This window comes from Haliotis rufescens, unplaced genomic scaffold (assembly GCF_023055435.1).
Source record: "Haliotis rufescens isolate VD_foot unplaced genomic scaffold, xgHalRufe1.0.p SCAF_14, whole genome shotgun sequence".
Taxonomy (NCBI): Eukaryota; Metazoa; Mollusca; class Gastropoda; order Lepetellida; family Haliotidae; genus Haliotis; species Haliotis rufescens.
Window position 1 is genome coordinate 1,063,526 of NW_025963824.1, and position 13,850 is coordinate 1,077,375.

A 13,850-nucleotide genomic window follows, 5' to 3' on the forward strand; every position below is an offset into this window, starting at 1 on the left:
ATCAAATACGCAACAAAAACTAAAATTTTTGCTCTTTAAATAAAAATTATGCTTATATTATAACTATTAGATAAAACGATTGCATATATTACAACTGTTAAATAACATGATTGTGTATCAGCCCATCGCCAAATTCACTTAACGTCCGTTACATTCGGAAAAGGGTTTGCGACAAACGGATAGATGCCAAATGAAAAGCACATCGTGCCTCGTCAGTATACATTATACATATTGTATCTTAAATCATGGGAAACGCAATCAAAATTAACCCGCTGGATGCTTAGGTTTTTTTCTGACGCACATTTTCCTAAGATCGGAAAAGTGCAGGTTGTGCGACAATTGCGCTCATGCGGGACTGGATCTACCTCCGGCTATAAGATTACGCAGAGTATTAAATTTCCTATCTGATGGTTTAACTGTAACTGCAGATATTCATCCGTTTGAACAAAAGATACTGCTAAGTGTTGTCTTAAAATTTATTCAGGAAATTTTGCCGCTTTTTATCATCCACTGGTAAAAGTACTGTGAGACAATTTTTGTTATTTAGCAGCTTTACGGAAACTGTGAGCAAACAAAATTCTGCCTAATATCTGAACGACATAACTATATATCAAATGGAGTTATATGCGTACGTATAACGCCATACATTCATATAACAGTGTTCGGGTATAAAATAAGAAGTTTGGTAGATACAGTGGTGGTGTGACAATTTATGTTTGAGAAACGTGGGTCATTGATGGATATTTAACAAAGATATATGAACATTTTGAAAATACAGTAGTTTTCTTATTTAACACATCAAGATTAGGTATTGACAAGGATACAATCTTGATTCTGACATATCTATCACCTGAGAACTCGCCTGTCTATGAGGATAAAGATAGAGATGGTATGTCAGTATTGGAGGACTATTTGACAGAGATTGTACATGATCACCCAGAAAAGGAACTCTTTCTTGCTGGTGATTTGAATGCTGGGACCAAAATCTTCCTTGATTACATACCTGAAGATAACATTGATTTTATCCAAAAGGTAATTGATGATTACCCAACTGACAGCTTTGAAGTACCAAGGAACAATAAAGATTCTGAAAACTGCAACAATTTTGGTAAGAGACTTGTTGAATTGTGCAAATTATTCAGTATACATATATTGAATGGAAGATGTCACAGAGACAAGCAAGGTGAATATACATGCATTACACACAATGGTGCCAGTATTGTGGACTATATGATAGCTTCCCCTAGCCTCATTCCATGTATATCTGACTTTGGAGTAGGTGAGCGAGATGAGTCAAATCACTTCCCAGTGTTTTGCAGGCTTATTTTGCTCATAATGATTGCAGTAATGTACAAGTCAACAAGAACAATGATGATTCTCTGCTTAGTGAACTTGAAGTTAATCCCTGGTACAAATACCCATGGAAGGAAGATAATAAAGATGTCTTTAAATCCAAGTTGAAAGACTTGTATGACCTCCTCAAAGATGAAATTGAACAGACAATTTCAACAGATGTTAATACTGCACTCTGTCGACTTGTGAATGTCTACCAAGAAGCAGCATCTATAAACAAGAGACTTTACTGTTTTCCTTCAACCCATGATAAATCTAGACAGATCAGTCAACCACCTTGGTGGGACAGTGAACTTGAAAACTTAAAGAATGAAAAATACTGTGCCCTGAGAGGACATAGAGACTATTGTTTAGATATGAGTGTGTTTAGGGAGTTGCTCTCTAAGCTCAAGAAAACTTTTGCACTTAAAAGACAATCTTATCAAAATCAACAGCAACAAAAACTAATTGAATCAAGAGCTAATCCTAAATTATTCTGGAAATTGTTAAAGCAAGGGAGACAATCACAATTGCTGGTTGGAATTAGAACTGATGAATGGATGAAGCACTTTTCTTCCCTCCTCCACTCAGAAAATAAACCCATCTTACCTCCACCAACAGACACAGATAATTATGTAACTGATGATACCCCAGCACATGAAGAATTAAATCAACCTATAACAAATCAAGAAGTTGAACAACAAATCCAAAAGCTTGCAAATAATAAATCACCAGGACCTGATGGTATTGTCTCTGAATATTTCAAGAATACAAAAAATATAATTTTACCTACATTGACTGCTCTCTTTAATGAAATACTTGACAATGGTGTGTTACCAAATGCTTGGAATAGAAGTATCATTTGCCCTCTTTTTAAGTCTGGAGACAAGCATGATGTAAACAACTACAGGGGAATATCCTTGATTGATAACTTGTGTAAAATATTTACCTCTATCATAAACTGGAGACTTAAGAATCTTTGTGAGAAAAATAACATAGTTGATGAACTACAAGCAGGATTTAGGTCCAATTATTCAACTATTGACAACATTTTTAGTCTGCAGGCAATGACTCAAAATATGCAGGGAGAAGAAAGGGGAGATTTGACTGCCTCTTTGTTGACTTTTCAAAGGCATTTGACACCATAAGACATGATAATCTACTGAAAAGCCTACATGATGTTGGGATCAAGGGTAAACTGTTCAATCTAATTTCATCAATGTATTCAAGTCTGTGTGCTTGTGTAAGGGCTTCAACTGGACTAACTGATTATTTTGAATGTAAAAGTGGTCATATAATGGTGAAAGCATTGATGTTGTTCCATTTTACAGATATTTAGGAATTATGTTCACCCCCAAACTTGTATGGACCCAGGCTCAAACATGTTTAGCTGCTCAGAGTTCCAAACTGTGTTTGTCATAAATAGATATCAGAAGAAACTTTGTGATATTCCATGCAAAGATTTATTCAAAATTATTGATAGTCTTGTAACTCCTATCCTGTGCTATGGCTCTGAAATCTGGGATGTTAATTACAGCAAAATCATTGAGGATATTCAAGTTAAGGTGTGCAAATCAGTTCTTAAAGTGTCAAGAAATACATGTAATGTGATGGTGCTTGGTGAGTGTGGTAGAGCTCCTTTACAGCTTACATATATATGACAATAGCTGTGAAGTACTGGTGCAGGCTGATACAACTGAGCCCTGAGAGACTACCAAATATCAGTGTTACAAGATGCTAGCTGTTCTGGATGATTCAGGTCGCACCACCTGGACCACCTGGGCCCGGAGAGACTACCATATATCAGTGTTACAAGATGCTAGCTGTTCTGGATGATTCAGGTCGCACGACCTGGACCACCTGGGCCCGGAGAGACTACCATATATCAGTGTTACAAGATGCTAGCTGTTCTGGATGATTCAGGTCGCACCACCTGGACCACCTGGACCACCTTGGCCCAGAGAGACTACCATATATCAGTGTTACAAGATCCTAGCTGTTCTGGATGATTCAGGTCGGACCACCTGGACCACCTGGACCACCTGGGCCCGGAGAGACTACCATATATCAGTGTTACAAGATGCTAGCTGTTCTGGATGATTCAGGTCGCACCACCTGGACCACCTGGGCCCGGAGAGACTACCATATATCAGTGTTACAAGATGCTAGCTGTTCTGGATGATTCAGGTCGCACCACCTGGACCACCTGGACCACCTGGGCCTGGAGAGACTACCATATATCAGTGTTACAAGATGCTAGCTGTTCTGGATGATTCAGGTCGCACCACCTGGACCACCTGGACCACCTGGGCCCGGAGAGACTACCATATATCAGTGTTACAAGATCCTAGCTGTTCTGGATGATTCAGGTCGCACCACCTGGACCACCTGGACCACCTGGGCCCGGAGAGACTACCATATATCAGTGTTACAAGATGCTAGTTTGTTCTGGATGATTCAGGTCGCACCACCTGGACCACCTGGGCCACCTGGGCCCTGAGAGACTACCATATATCAGTGTTACAAGATGCTAGCTGTTCTGGATGATTCAGGTCGCACCACCTGGACCACCTGGGCCCGGAGAGACTACCATATATCAGTGTTACAAGATGCTAGTTTGTTCTGGATGATTCAGGTCGCACCACCTGGACCACCTGGACCACCTGGGCCCGGAGAGACTACCATAGATCAGTGTTACAAGATGCTAGCTGTTCTGGATGATTCAGGTCGCACCACCTGGGCCACCTGGACCACCTGGGCCCGGAGAGACTACTATAGATCAGTGTTACAAGATGCTAGCTGTTCTGGATGATTCAGGTCGCACCACCTGGACCACCTGGGCCCGGAGAGACTACCATATATCAGTGTTACAAGATGCTAGCTGTTCTGGATGATTCAGGTCGCACCACCTGGACCACCTGGGCCCGGAGAGACTACCATATATCAGTGTTACATGATGCTAGCTGTTCTGGATGATTCAGGTCGCACCACCTGGGCCACCTGGACCACCTGGGCCCGGAGAGACTACTATAGATCAGTGTTACAAGATGCTAGCTGTTCTGGATGATTCAGGTCGCACCACCTGGACCACCTGGGCCCGGAGAGACTACCATATATCAGTGTTACAAGATGCTAGCTGTTCTGGATGATTCAGGTCGCACCACCTGGACCACCTGGACCACCTGGGCCCGGAGAGACTACCATATATAAGTGTTACAAGATGCTAGCTGTTCTGGATGATTCAGGTCGCACCACCTGGACCACCTGGCCCACCTGGACCACCTGGGCCCGGAGAGACTACTATAGATCAGTGTTACAAGATGCTAGCTGTTCTGGATGATTCAGGTCGCACCACCTGGACCACCTGGGCCCGGAGAGACTATCATATATCAGTGTTACAAGATGCTAGCTGTTCTGGATGATTCAGGTCGCACCACCTGGGCCACACACATTAAAAATATTTTATTCAGATTTGGATTTGGATATGAATGGATAGCACAAGAAAGTGGGGATAAAATTGTTTTTGTTTCCATGTTTAAACAGAGACTTTTTGACAACTTGCAGCAAACCTGGAGTGTAAATGTGAACAGTTTATCTGACTCATTCCTATAAACATTTTAAATCACTACTAAATGTTGAATATTACTTAAATTCACCACTTCCATCTCACTTAAAAAGGATTTTAAGTAACTTCCCAAAAGCAGTAAATACTGGAAGATACCATGCCTAACCATATGAAGAAAGACTTATTATTAATTTTGTGAATCCTACAGCCCCGGTAATGCACTTTTAGATAAATATATTACCTCTAACCTTCAGCATAACTTTATCTCTATTATTTCCTCAGATGCATATGATACCTTATATAAAATATCTACTTTTCTTAACCAAAGCTCATCAACTTAGGGTAAATAGTAAATAATCCACTGCGAATTTATAAGAAAAAACAACAACATGTAAATAATGTAAATGTCATTTTGCGCAGGCTTTATGTATTCCTGCATATGTATGCATTTTGGGCCAGTGGCTTTTATTGAATAAATTGTCTGTGTGTCTGTCTGTCTGTCTGTCTGTCTGCCATACATTCAATGCAAAAAGTAGCCTGCCGTAATTTAAGAAAACTGATTTTTCTCTATGACGTCAAAAGACGACAGAGAGGTTACACACGTAAAAAGAAAAGGGGCATAACTCAGTTATGCTTAGCTTCAGTTTATTTAAACTCGGGTCACCTGGTGAGAATTAGCTGTGGGTAAGGACAGTATATTTTCGTGGTATTTTGTTCACGAGTAACCAAACTATTCCAACACAAATATCGATATTGAAACTGTATACTCCCTTATATTACCGTAAGAAATGATGAAACTTACTTAATAAAAAAAGAAGAAATAGCGAAATGAATGGCCCTATCTAAGCTGTAAATTAGTCCTTAGATCACAACATTCTTCTGACTGGTCAAGTGTAATTTGGCTTATGTTGCACCATTATTAATTGAGTACTAGCCTTGTGATCAAATGTAATGAAATACTAAAAACATGACACCGTTCTATTTGATGTCATGGCTGGTTTTATATCTTTGACAGCGTCGGAATAAGACGACACTGGTAGTTTGATTAATATATATTTACCTCCCCTAATCACTTTTTACAATTCTTGGAGAAATAAAGTAATTAGTTTAATATCCTGTGATCACAATTTTTAGAAAAAGATGAACATTTTGATTGTATAATACAAAACGAGAGGAATAATTCGTAAATCGTTTGGGACAACGCGCACCTGCGAATCGTTAGATATCACAGTTGTGTTTATCAAACGACCTCAAAAAACTATTCCAAGACCAAGACAATTCTCCTGGAAATGTGTGCGTATATTTTAACGCAAAATATCCATTTGGTTAAAGTAATAAATTCAGTTAAAGTTTTAAAATAAAATGAAACGGCTGTTCATGGAAGTTGTTTATATGAACTTATAATATTAACTTTGACACTCCCAAGAAATTTCTGTTGAAAAATATCAAATCATAGCAATGTATCTATTTTTAATTCCCTAATTCTTCCTATAATTCTCTTCCCATGCATATTCTGAACGAATAGACGAATGGATAGCTAAAAAAGGGGAAAATGCTACACTGTTAAATATGTATTTAGCTTTGTTTACATTTCAAACAAGTGCACTTTTTCGAGCACAGCGTTGTTTTCACACCTAACTTATTTTGCTTAATTTGATCTCGGCAATTTGTATTGGTGACAGAGACCATGTGTCATTTGATTCTAAAATGTATGAGGAATTCAAGGATGTATGTATCACAGCTGAGTTTGAAATACGCGTAATGTTACAGGCGTCTCATTACCGGTAGGCTACATGTGAAACGTGATTTTGTAATCACTATCTAATATGGCGGAAAGTTCACAGTATACAAAACTGTGACGAGTATCTGCGTGTCTGATCTATTTTGAATTTTATTCGACTTCAAAGTGAAGTTTGAAAGAGGAGGGAAATATATATCCCTCTGGCATCCTGCCCCTGGGTGAAAAACAACAAATAACCCAAACCCTATCTATAGCTCTGAATTCATCTGGGAACGCTGGTCAGTCGTAAGACGAGAGTGTAAAGAAGGTGTCACGCGCAGGGAAGTAGCTTGATTGAAATGGTGAAATGGGAGAGAGAAAATAAATATCTCGCCAATCAGAAATATTTCTTTTTAAATTTCAGCAGCAATAATATGCAACACATCTCCATTTGTTAATCTATATCGCCCACATGAGGCCTGTGCTGTACTTGCATATGTCGCGAAGCCAGCACTGTGTCGCCCTGAGAATTACCGATATCGTATTTAGCAGAGAAAACAGCCGGCAGCTTTAGTGTTTAGACCTAAGCCGGAATGCCGTGACGTCACTGTCATTGTACATTTGGCGCCACGTCAGCTGGGCGAACCTCGTCTCGGTCTGACGTCACCGAGTGCAGCGAGATGTAAACAAACAGGTTTTTTGTGTTTTTTCACGATTAATTACAAACTTATGGCGTAAAACTAACACAGAAACATATGACGACATGCATGAACATATCACGAGGTGCGGTGTTTACATACCAATCACACATCATCTCTATTTACACTCAGTTAACAATTTTCTTACCTGATGATGCGAAATTCCAAACACAACAAATGACAAAATGTCTGACAAAGTTTTTACAAGTTTTATTCATCTCCAAAAACAACAAACAGTTTCACGTAAATAAAGACATATGTACACACGACAACGTGAACGGCACAACACGTCAGTGTCAGGTCTCCCCCACCGTCTACACAAACACGACACTGACGTCACTGAGCGCCGCGGGACACGAGGAGATCCACCACCCGCGTATGTCCCCCGAGTCTCGCCACGTCGGCCGCCGTCTGCCCGTAGTTGTCCCTGGCGTCGATGTCCACCACGTGCAGAGACAGCACATACTTCACCGTCTCCAAGTGTCCTCCACTACAGGCCCAGTGAAGGGTGTTGCGACCGTACCTGTTCACCAGTGACACATCGGCCCCTTCACTCACCAGGAGCTCCACCACGTCTCTGTGTCCCCACCTTGCTGCCCACATCACCGGTGTCTGGCCCCATCCCCACCTACAGTTGACGTCCGCGCCCAGAGACAGGATCCGCTTCACCTCCTCCAGGTTCCCGGCAATGCTGGCGCCATGGAGGTCCTCGCAGTCTGCTGGTGATGGAGTCGCTGTAACACAAAGTAAACTCTGTACACTTCCAGACATCTTCGTCATACATCTACATGGTTCACACCTCAACGTGGTGACACGTGACACGGCACGTCATCAACCACTTCCAACATGGCTGACAACACAAGGATCAAGGGGAAGGACGACAGCTGGTTCATGTAATCAAGGATTATGTGGTCAATGTTTAAAATCTTTCTGTCACATCCAGTTGTTGTAACATTATTCTGTGTGTGGATGGCGAGTGTCAACGTTTGATGGACTGAGCTTTATGAGATGATACTGTCAGTACAGTTGCTGTTTGGAAATATTAGATAGATCTTATAAGACATGACATTGTAGGATGTCAGTCTGTGTGTTTGTTGTTTTACGCCGCACTCAGCAGTAGTCTAGCAATAAGATGGCGGAGTCTGGTACAGACAGACAGTCCAGAGGGTGACAACATGAGCACCGATCGACACAACTGGGATACGATGACATGCAAGACGCAAGTCAGAACCCTCACGGGTCTATACCCCAGCTTGTTAATTGTTGGGGGGATTAAAGTGTTGGCTTTCTGCCTGCTGGGTTCTCCCACCTACCCTGTGTAGCAGGTTTTTTTGAGGTCGTCACTGCTGTCCTCGCGGTCTGGCTCGGGTCGGTCGAGGCTGAAACACAGAACATGCTGTTCAGAAAACAATACAAACTAAATAAGCATTATACATATCAGATATTCGACAAAGTTTAGGTTTTTACTATTTTGACTGATGAATTCCAATTCAAAACCGTTCATCTTAGTAGAGGTATTATTATAAGGTAGTCTAGCGACTAATAAATCACTCAAACGCCTATCATAAATATACAACACAAAAATTGAGATTGCTGTTCATCTGAGCCGCGCGTCTGTACAGGCTTGTTGGATTGAGTCTTATGGTGGTACTGGCAATACAATTGACTTGTTTCAAATTATTAGAATAATAAGAGACTACATTTATCAGCTTGTTATTGTAGAGACTTCATATGAAGTTTTTTTTCAGGCTTCTATTTGTTACATGTTGATGTGACCTCATCTCGTACAAAGTTGGACAGTGACAGTATCTACCACCTGCTGGGTTCTCCCACCTACCATGGGTCGTTACTGTCGTCATCTGTGCAGCCCTTTCTCCGTGGCTCCGGTCGCTCGAGGCTGAAACACAAAATATGCTGTTCAGTTGGGTTGGGTGAGTTTGGTTTTACAGGTTCTTAGCAATATTCCAGCAATATCTGGGCGGGGAACACTAGACATGGGCTTCGCACATAGTACCCATGTGGGGGAATCGACCCCAGTTTTTCCGCGCGAAGGGCGAATGCTTTAACCACTAGGCTACCCACCACCCAAAACCCCCATATATGCTGTTCAGAAAACTATATATTGCAGGTAAACATTATAACTACTGGCCTCAGAGAAGCTTTTGCCTTTCAACAAATGTGTGACTTTCAAATTTATTCACTGATGAACTTAACTTATAATACATTTGTTGCAGTGGAGGCTTATTCATATATCATAACATGGTGACTGACAAATTTTGGAAATCACTTATATTTATTAGATTTAGATTGCTTTTATCACTTCTGAGATATATCTCTTCTCTTGGTTGAAGTTGCAGGAACTGAATAGATTGTTATTTTGTTGTCATAATAATATAATCCTACAACATACAACAAAAATGAACATTACTACATCAGCGATAGAAATTGGCACTCGTCCTATATTCCTTGCCAAACATCCCAATAGTTCAGATATCACAACGACTAGGCTAGTAGAAATATGTCATTCTTTAGGGTTTTATATGTTACCATTATGAGGACTAAGGACTAAACATGTTAGTTTATATTGCTGTACACAGAATACACAGAATATGTGCATTTATTATTTTGGAACTTTACAACATGGTATTACATCAGCTACATACCCTTAATTCTCAATTATGGAATGATTAGTATTTTAGTCTGACTTCGTTAGTTGTGGGTGGAATCGTTATGACAATGAAATGGTCCCCGCAAGTTGGTGCGTTGTTGCATAATATCTGCATTTGAGTATCAATACTGTGAATAGCAAACCTACTTCGCTCATACAGGTCAAATACTGAACATTGTTTTCTAATTTTCATTGCCTGCTATGTTATTACTACTGCATATTTAAATAATACTCAGGTCTTTGTTGCGAGTGAGAATCGATGCACACCCTTATATATATTTTGACCAGGATATGACGCCCACCAATATGTTTCTCGTGCATTTCAACGTCTGTGGACAATGGGCATTTTACACAATTGTTACATCGTCAAATCGACAACTGTCTTGATGGTTTCTCTGTGTACATATTGCCTTTGCCAATTGATGATAACAGGCTACTAAATGTAGAGTGCTGCGACCTATCGTAAATTATTTGTTGTCCCGAGTGACTTTGCTTGATGTTTTAGTCCCTACCCTCCCCAATACAAACACTCTCTTAACTAGACTCTGAAACTGGTGCATTTTACGTCGTTTGGTGTCTCGGGCTACACAGTATTACAAACGTCGATATACGACATGCTACAGATTAATATTTCAGTGATGACATTTTCTTGATGATATACAATCAATGTAAAATAGCAACAGGTCTACTTGACTACGCGCGTGTGCAACAGAGTAGTAATTCAGTGTCAGGAAAACCATTTGCAACACTGTCATAATGGGAGACACCGCCCCAATTTGCTCGCTAGGTGGCGCAAATGTACTAGTGGTTATAAGTCACAACCGGAAGTCAGCTTTCAAAGTGGCTCGTATCGAAGATTCACTCGACCGTTATCAGCTATGCCAAGATACTGCTCTGTTCCGGGTTGTAAAAATAAGATTGGAGGACATAAATACCCTTCAGACCCCGACCTGCAACAAAAGTGGCGCGTGGCGGTAAGAAGAGTTGATGTTCCAACAAAGAATCTGTGGAAGCCAGGGACAGGCGACGTAGTCTGTAGAGCTCACTTCACTGATGATGATTTCGTGGATACACTATTAGGTTCGTAAAAACAGTATTATTTTGTCTGTTGAGAATGATAAATAATTATTTGTGCATGGTTTTCTTACTGTTTTTTTGTATGTTGGCAAAGAAAAGCGCAAAAGGAGAATATATTAGCCTATAACAAATATCGAATAGCCAATATCCTCATGATACTGGTAACTGGGCCCTGTTTATCAGCTGTTCATTCACAGACCCAAACATTAATGAATAGGCCTAAACATTTGATTGTATATTTATTTATGTATGTTATTATGGAAACAATCTTTCTTTTATTAACTATAACACCGAAGTAAATTTATTCATAGACAAAAATATACATGTCAAAATGTGATTTATTAATATTGAATAGCCAATATCCTCATGCTACTGTTCAACAGCTGTTCATTCACAGACCCATTTACCTTAGTAAATATGATTAAGTTTCTGCTTGCATAAAATAATGTAAAGATATTTCTATAATCAGAGCTCCAGATAACTTTTTTTGAGTAAATGAGTTTTAACTCTAGGGTTTCTATTTTAAATGGGTTATAAGTATAACATTTTTCATAGGGTAACCAATATTATTTCAATCATCCATTCATGACTCTATTCGGATTTTCCCAAAATTAGTAAACATTTATCATTAGATGTATATAACTGTACTTAATATATAGGCTTGACTCAGATAGTAAATTAGCTCATAATTGTGTTTCGGAAATTAGCCCTGTTTTACGATTGCTGAAAAAGCTACATTGGGTATTAACACGTGCTGTTTTCAAACATTTGAGTTTTTCCTTAAATGCATGCGTTTTTGTACACAAGATAATCAGTGTGTAATTGGGTTTTTAATATTTTACACAAATGTGCAGCTTATCTGTAGCTCTGTATAGCGTACACACACATTTTGATAATGAATATCATAAAAAACAACCATGAATGTGTCTTCAACTTGTGTATTGTTGATTTATGCCATGTTTGCAAGTGAATTTAGATATTATTATTTTGGTTGATTCCTTGTTAATGTTTGTTCTTGTTGCTTTGTGTTAAATTCCTGTTTTTAAGGAGCCATACAAACGATGACAAGCCTGAAGCTTCCGACAGAAGAATTACTCAACGAGGCCTGGGAAACTCAGTTTTGTACAATTTTCTATTATTGGTAAACTCTATAAGTAAATCACTAGAGGAATTTGAGGTCGTTCGACATGTAACATTACTTCATTGTTGTTATATTTTCACCTGCATTTTCATATAATTAATAAGACTTATAAAAAATTAAAAGCTACTTGCTTATCTTCTTAATTCTTAAGAGGAAAATCACCTCAATATGCATTTGTTTTCATTTCAATAAATTGAAACCTTTCATTTTTCTGTAACTTACGTTAAGTGTATTTAACATAAGGTGAACGAAGTCGTCTCCGGGCAGCTGCGGTTCCCTCCATCTTCCCACATACATCATGCACCAGTACATCAGCACTACCAACTCGACCAAAGAGGGCACATCAACTCCGTGAAGAAGAAGCCAACATAGCTATATTGAATGTGTCGTCGGAGGTGGAAATCGGCATTGGAGAGGATTGTGCTATCACAAGCCCAAGTAGCTTGAATGAGCCTCTTGAAACATGTCAAAGTGACTCTCAGTCTACTCAGTGCAGTTTGTTAGGAAGTTGTTCCATAGAAACCTACATAAATAATCCCAAAGCTGTTTTGTACTTTGCTGGTTTCCAAGATTATGACCATTTCATGTTTTTCTTTCACTCGCTTGGTCCAGCAGTTTTTGAACTGAACTATCAATGTGAACTCTTGCACCCAAAAGACCAACTGTTTTTGACTCTAATGAAATTAAGACAGGCCAAGGATGACATTGAATTAAGTTTCTTGTTTGGCATATCATCATCCACTGTTTCCCAAATTGTAATAACATGGATCAATTTCTTATATTTCCAACTGAAGGAACTACAGATATGGCCATCAAGAGCAACTGTTGATGATCACATGCCAACAGATTTCGGTAAGAAGTTTAAAAACACTAGAGTCATTTTGGATGCAACAGAGATACCAATAAAGAAGCCATCTCATGTTGATGCTCAGAGCATGACATGGTCCAGCTATAAACATCAAAACACATTGAAAACCATGATCGGTTGCACACCCAGGGGGGCAGTCTCATTTATTAGTGAATCTTTTGGGGGGTCTGCAAGTGACAGACAGATCATAGAACAGTCTCCTTTACTTAACCCATCACATGGTATGTTTGAAAAACAGGATAGCATTATGGCTGACAGGGGCATTATGGTTCAAGACTTATTTGCAGCCCAAGATGTTCAAGTAAACACCCCAACTATGTTAAAAGGCAAGTCACAGTTAGAACCAGAAGATGTTGTTAAGGATAGAAGAATTGCTTCTAAAAGAATCCATGTTGAACGTATAATTGGTCTGAGTAAAACTTTCAAAATTCTGAAAAAACATCTCCCACCAAGTAAAGTAGTACTTGGATCGCGGATTGTTTATGTTTGTTTTGCTATTTCAAATTTCAGAAATTCCATTGTAAATGAATTTGCTTGAAGCATCTCTTCTTTGTGATATCTGTGACTGAAATTTGTAGTAGTAGTAGAATTTTATTCAGTAGTGTGAGTGATTGAGAATTGTTTTACACCTCTTTTAGCAATATCATGGCGGAGGACCCCAGAAATGAGCTTCACCAATGTTACCCGTGTCGGGAATTGAACCCGGGTCTTCGGCGTGACAAGCAAACACTTTAGCCATAAGGCCACCCCACTGCCTTATACAGTAGTAATATAATCGGTA

General features: G+C 39.5%; 2 protein-coding genes and 1 long non-coding RNA gene across 5 annotated transcripts in view; 2 read left to right on the top strand and 1 right to left on the bottom strand.

The window, feature by feature from the left end:
• The window catches only part of LOC124128861, a 303,995-nt gene that overhangs the window by 190,325 nt on the left and 99,820 nt on the right, over positions 1-13,850 (top strand). The window lies entirely within an intron of this gene.
• Positions 7,511-13,850, bottom strand: part of LOC125379317 (protein HOS4-like) — a 28,419-nt gene continuing 22,079 nt past the window's right edge. For both annotated transcript variants that reach the window (XM_048395607.1, XM_048395606.1), the window contains 3 exons: positions 9,153-9,212; positions 8,629-8,694; positions 7,511-8,049 (listed from right to left, as the gene is read on the bottom strand). In XM_048395607.1, the coding sequence (XP_048251564.1) occupies positions 7,652-8,049; positions 8,629-8,694; positions 9,153-9,212 (524 nt within the window). In that variant the 3' untranslated portion in view covers positions 7,511-7,651. The remainder of the gene's footprint in view (positions 8,050-8,628; positions 8,695-9,152; positions 9,213-13,850) is intronic.
• LOC124124442 lies at positions 10,738-13,491 on the top strand. The gene is made up of 2 exons (XR_006859486.2): positions 10,738-12,177; positions 12,445-13,491. It is a non-coding gene; the product is annotated as an uncharacterized LOC124124442 (long non-coding RNA).